This window comes from Pieris napi, chromosome 5 (assembly GCF_905475465.1).
Source record: "Pieris napi chromosome 5, ilPieNapi1.2, whole genome shotgun sequence".
Lineage (NCBI taxonomy): Eukaryota > Metazoa > Arthropoda > Insecta > Lepidoptera > Pieridae > Pieris > Pieris napi.
Genome location: NC_062238.1, coordinates 2,720,291 through 2,726,290, shown reverse-complemented (window position 1 = coordinate 2,726,290; position 6,000 = coordinate 2,720,291). Strand labels below are relative to the sequence as shown.

General features: G+C 34.6%; 1 protein-coding gene across 2 annotated transcripts in view; it reads right to left on the bottom strand.

Moving 5' to 3' along the window:
* Positions 1 to 483: 483 nt before the first annotated feature.
* LOC125049407 (chaoptin) overlaps positions 484 to 6,000 on the bottom strand; it is a 65,087-nt gene continuing 59,570 nt past the window's right edge. For both annotated transcript variants that reach the window (XM_047648666.1, XM_047648667.1), the window contains 3 exons: positions 4,982 to 5,271; positions 4,275 to 4,421; positions 484 to 3,796 (listed from right to left, as the gene is read on the bottom strand). In XM_047648666.1, coding sequence (XP_047504622.1) covers positions 866 to 3,796; positions 4,275 to 4,421; positions 4,982 to 5,271 — 3,368 coding nt within the window. In that variant the 3' untranslated portion in view covers positions 484 to 865. The remainder of the gene's footprint in view (positions 3,797 to 4,274; positions 4,422 to 4,981; positions 5,272 to 6,000) is intronic.

Here is a 6,000-nt window from a genome sequence, read left to right as displayed (position 1 = left end):
ATTCATAATATCAGTACTATAATAAAAATATAAAAAAATAATAAATTTAAATATAAGAAAATCTGTAATAATTCTGCAGAAATCAATGGACACCGCTCAAAAATCAACAGAGTTGCATATTTTAGTGAAGAGTTACATAAACGTTCACTATTGTGTCGGACATTTCACGAAATTCAATTTCAAAAAACGTGAATAAAAGCATTCACCGTATATTGTTTGTCATACGTATTTTCATTTACCTTTACAAAACTGGTGCATATGGTCTGATTCTTTTTTTTCAATGCCTATGCGCATGCGTATAATGATATTTTTTTCACAAATATTTTTAAATAAGACAGTAATTATTCCTTAAACTGTGATCTTTTAATGAAATGCTAGAAAATTGTTCAATTAAAACAATATTATTTCATCACATCTGTTCGTAAAGCTTGAAGTGTTATAATAATGTATTTTTGGATTACAGAAAGATGAATTAAAAGACAATTTCTTAATTATGTTTTTATTTTCATAACTTACTTTTAGCTCTAGCCTACCAGTACAATTATTCTTAAATCTTAGAGTAAATAAATATTTTATACAAGAATAAATTGTGCCACATGTTACCTATTTAAATAAACGTAAACTTAGACACGAATCTTCTATTGTTGCAATAAATAACACGGGCGCACCTGCTGTCTTGAATACCTGTCATTGGTGACTAGATAAATCCAACCTAGTCTGAGTATTCAAACTATCATTACACAAAGGCAACTACGCTTCAATAAGATTACTGTGAGCACAAACAGGCACCTATTTACTTTCTATTACACAAATAATTCTTATAATATTTACACAAGGATAAAGTCTCTTCTTGTTACTTAATATTTTACCGATAAATTTTATCTTCATGAGGTGGCAAGCTTATAAAATAGGGTGCGGGAGGACCAGGCGGTGACGCAAGATACCGAACTGACCCTGGACCAGATTGCACCTTATGAGGCAATGTGGCCGTAGATATTGATGGTGGAGGCAATGTTCCCGCATAACCTGGCCAAGCTGGTCCCCACATAGGAGGACCACCGGCCCCTGGACTGTTTGCTAAAGGACCGCCTCGGTATGACGTACTTGTCATACGCAATCGGACTATACAAATCGCAACAATTAAGATTGCTATAAATGCAACAACTCCACCGACGATACCGATTATCAAGTTATCATCATTAGTTGAAGTAGCTACTCCAAGAACAGGTGCCCCTTTAGGTTCTCCAGTTACTTTAGGTCGTTCGTGAGACGGCGCAACAGACCAAATTATATCCGGCTCTGCCGATGTACGATGTACTAAACGAGGAGGAAATGTTGTTGAAATACTACTACTAGAAGATGATGTTGCTGTTGTTCTTTTTCGCGTATCACATGACAGCTCATCGTCTCCTATTTCAACTAAAAGAAAGCCAGCTAAATGATCAGGGGAGTTGCAACGAACATCGTCTATGCCAACTGTGGGCAACCATCTCCGAAGAGCGCGTGCATTGCAATCACATTTTATAGGATTTGTATTCAGACCAAACATCGATAAATCAGCTCGACGATCATCAAGAGCAACTAATAATTGTGGCTGAATTGTATTAAGCTGACTACCACTGATGTCTATCGTTATACGAGATGACCTTGGTAACGGGAAAAGCAATGCAGGTGGAAGATTACTCATTGATGTATTACGGAATCTAACAGTGATTGCGGGAGCCTTTAAGCCAGCCAAAACACCGGATGATACAGTTTTAAGTCGTGACCCACGAATACCAAGTTCTTCCAATCGTGGGTGTAGAGTTGAATGGAGTTGATCAGCGCCAATCATTGTTTCTTTAAATTCAACATCTAACTTTTCAAGTGCTAAGAAATATTGAAGGGCACCCTGAACATCAAAATATCCCAGCCTTGGATAACCATAAGCTCTAAGCTCAACTAAATTGGATAATGCCCTAAAAGAAGTTTTCTCTATTTTTGTACATTTTTCGAAATGTCTTATATCTAAAACACGCAATGATGATAGACCATCAAAGTTTCCTTCGAGTACTGCAGTAACAGGGTTATCAGAAATATTTAACATTAGTAAATTCTTTAGTTTAGGCCAGGAAATTGATAATGAGTTTTTAATATCGGTTATTTGATTGTGAGATAAATCTAACATTTCCAACAGTGTTGTTCGCATAAATGTTTTTTCTGTCAAACTAGTTATGTTATTATATGATACGTTTAGTCGGTATAAGAATGGAGTCTCAAGTTGACTTATTGTTTTCATGCCTGTACCGGCTAGGTTTAGCTCTCTTACAGTCTTTGGCTCAGTTAAAACACTTAAAATAGATTTTTCCGATAAGGGATTGAAAGATAAATCTAACTTTTTGATATTAACCATAACGCTATCTTCAGCTGGAATGTCTACAATATTATTATTTGAAAGGTCAACAGAGGACACAAAGAAATATTGTTTCTGTAGAGCCTTTAAAGGAGCTTGTTCAAATAAATTGTGACTCAATGAAATACATTCCAACATATGCACCCTGGATCTATCGAAAATATTGTCTGGAAGTTCAAACAAAAGGTTGCCCGCCAAATTCAATGTTTCTAGTCTAATAAGACCTTCAAAGAGCCGGTCACCTAGTCTATCTATTCTGTTATAGGAGAGGTCTATGTTTTGTATTTGACTTGAGTTATGGAAAGCCATTTCACTAACAGTTTCTAATTCATTGCGTGCTAATAAAATAGTTCTCAACTTTGGAAGTCGAGCAAAGTCTAACTCATCAACATTTTTCAAAGCATTCCCCGACAAGTCAATTAGTTCCAAATATTGCAAAGTACTTATAAGTTCGGAGGGGAAGAAATTAAACTTGTTATTCGTAAGTATGATTTCTCGTAATCTTGGGTGGATTTTGAAAGATGAAGGGAAAAGATAACTCAATTGGTTATCTGAAATATCGATAACTTCTAAACTTGTGCCGGTATTAAAGAATTCTCCTTTGAACGCATTTAGTTGATTTCCTTTCAATGATAAATATTGGATAGACATAACGTTTACAAATGCAGGTGGTCTAATCGTTACTATATTATTATATGATAAATCAAGATGAGTCAAATTTTTAAGATTTTTAAATGAGCCTTCAGATATTTCTTGCAAATTATTATTAGCTAAGTATATTCTTTCCAAATTATGATTTTTCGAAAATAAATTAACAGAAAGCGCCTTTAAACCAACATTGCTTATATCAACAACCAATAAAGCGTCATTATGATTGAAAACGTTTTGAGGAAGGACACTCATATGCAAATTGTGGCTCATATTCAGATGCGATAAGCTCGGTATCGATTCAAACGCATCCACCGGAACCTCCGATATTTGATTTCCAGATATATCTAAGAACCATAAGTTCACGAATTTCAACTGTTGCCCGGTGAAGCCTAAAATCCTATTCTGGCTTAGAGACAAAAATTCGAGAGAGACTTCCAATCCGCTGAATACTTCCGCTGAAATCGAGTTTAACAGATTTCCGGATAAGTCTAAGTGCTGTATGTTTTTAAAGTGATCGAAAGCCGCTGGGGGCAATTCTCTAATTACGTTTCTAGAGAGGACGAGTGAATTGATTCCATCCGACACGGCTCGAAGGATGTCGCTCGATAACGCGGTAACTCTGTTGAAGCCGAGGTGCACTGAGGTGAGGCTAGGCAAGCGAGAAAGTGCCGCAGCGGGAATTAGGAGTATGTTGTTATCGCGTAGTAACAGCGTCTGGAGGTTAATGAGTCCATCGAATGCGTCGTCTTCAACCTGAAAGAATAGAGAAAAATCTTCGATACAGCAAAACTATACAACTATTTAAACTTCTTATATTTTAAATAATAAAATGAGTGGTGCTGCACCACTTTTTTCGGGTCTGGGCCTCAGATTTCTGTATCTGTTTCATTATCATTTGTCAAACTAATAGGCAAGTAGGTGATTAGCCTGCTGACACACGCCGTCGACTTTTTAGGTGGCCGGTTACCTTAAGATATTTTCCTTCACCGTTCGAGCGAATGTTAAATGCGCACATAGAAATAAAATCCATTGGTGCACAGCCGGGGATCGAACCTACAACTTCAGGGACAAGAGTCGCACGCTAGTTAGCTAGCTAGAGTAGCCACTAGGCCAACACTGCTTTTTAATTAATACAGGAATAAATAAGTCTTAATCTCTTTATTTCAAACATATACTTTACTGCAAATATAACATTTATTAACAAATATACATATATTAAATAATAACTTACAGTTCTCAAAGAGTTCACACCAATGTCCAAATAGCGAAGCTCACTCACACCGACAAAAGTTCCAGGAGAAAGCTTTACAATATTATTTCGACTCAAGTCAAGCACTTGCAGGGACGAGAGAGAGTTGGGGTGACTATTGTCTAAATTCTGAAACAATTAACGTGGCATTTCATTCTCTGTAGGTAACAACAATTCGTTCAGTTTAAGGATTAAGGGACTTAATACCATATAAAAAGTTTTCATCAAGTAATTATCACTGCCAATGTATCAAGTATATATTTTACAGTTTAGATTATTTAAACCTGGTAATATTGTATAATGTCGAGGCATAACACAGTTTAATCGTTTAAGGAATCAATTTCATGCCCGCCATTTTTTTTTTTAAGTTGATTATAACAAAATCTGTATTTAATTATTTTATTACAGTTAATTACAAAATCCGTGTTCAACAAAGCACATAAATAAAAAAGTCTTCTTAAACAAGGTAAATAAAAATGATACAGAAAAAATTATACGCAATTAAATTATTATTAAAAAACTGTATTAGAAATCATAATTAGCGCTGATCCTCGATTCTAAAACCTTTCCATAGTATTTATACCATAGAAATAATAATATGTCTACGCTCTACCCTGTACGCTACTTTGTACTTGAAAAACAAATCACCCTATACAGAGCAGAATGCCAATAGAAAACTTTGCACTTACCGTGATCATATTACTCGACAGATTCAGGTGCTTAAGGCCCGTAAAGGATTTAAGTGCGACTGTTGGGAAGTCAGTTATGAAGTTCTCAGAAAGGTCCAACTTCTCTAAGTTTTCTATGCCCTGAAACACGTCGCTATTGAACTTTGAGAGCTTGTTACGGCCTAAATCCAAAGTTTGGAGTTTAGTTAGGCTAATAAAGGCCCCTCCTTCGATACTTGAGATCGTGTTCCCGTGCAGGTCGATTTCTTCGATGGTCTTCTGTGAGAGGAATGAGGCGTGCCGAAGTAGAGCTGAAAATGTAAAATGTACAATGTAAAATAATTCCTAGAAATATATGTGCAATTGTTTCGCACAATATCAATTGTTTTTATAGGTGAATGAACTTGAAGTTAGTTCGATTTTTTTTTAACATATTCGACTTCACGGCACTTAACACTTTACTTAGGAGACGGGGTAGATAGATTTTCATTTAATTCGAATCCGTTTGCATATACGAAACATTATAATTCGTCGGTCCCTAGACAAGGAAAGTTATAAGCTATAATTAAACCACACCACATTATATAAATAATTTATAGTAATAAATTATTACATCAATTGTAGTTTTACCTTAAAATATTAACTAAATTATTTTTTATTTATTTATTATATACATGATCTTAAATAGAAAATACGTTGGTGTTGTGGAAACACAAACTGGACAAACTGGATATTTAAATAACTAACATAATATATACTAAGGCCAGTGACATATACACAATAACACCTTTTGTTTTACCCTAACAAATGTTAAGGTAAAACAAAAATAAGTATTATGTATTATTATAAGTATTTAAAGTTTTTAATAGTAGTAATATTAAGTATACATAAACTTGAATTTCATGCATCTTAAAATTAAATTAATATACTTAAAATTAAAGAAAAGCAAGATCCAATTTTCCGTTTCTTTAGTTATTGAAATTACTTAATCCCCGAGTCGCGTTCACTGCGACAATACTTCAACATTTATACCTCTTAAA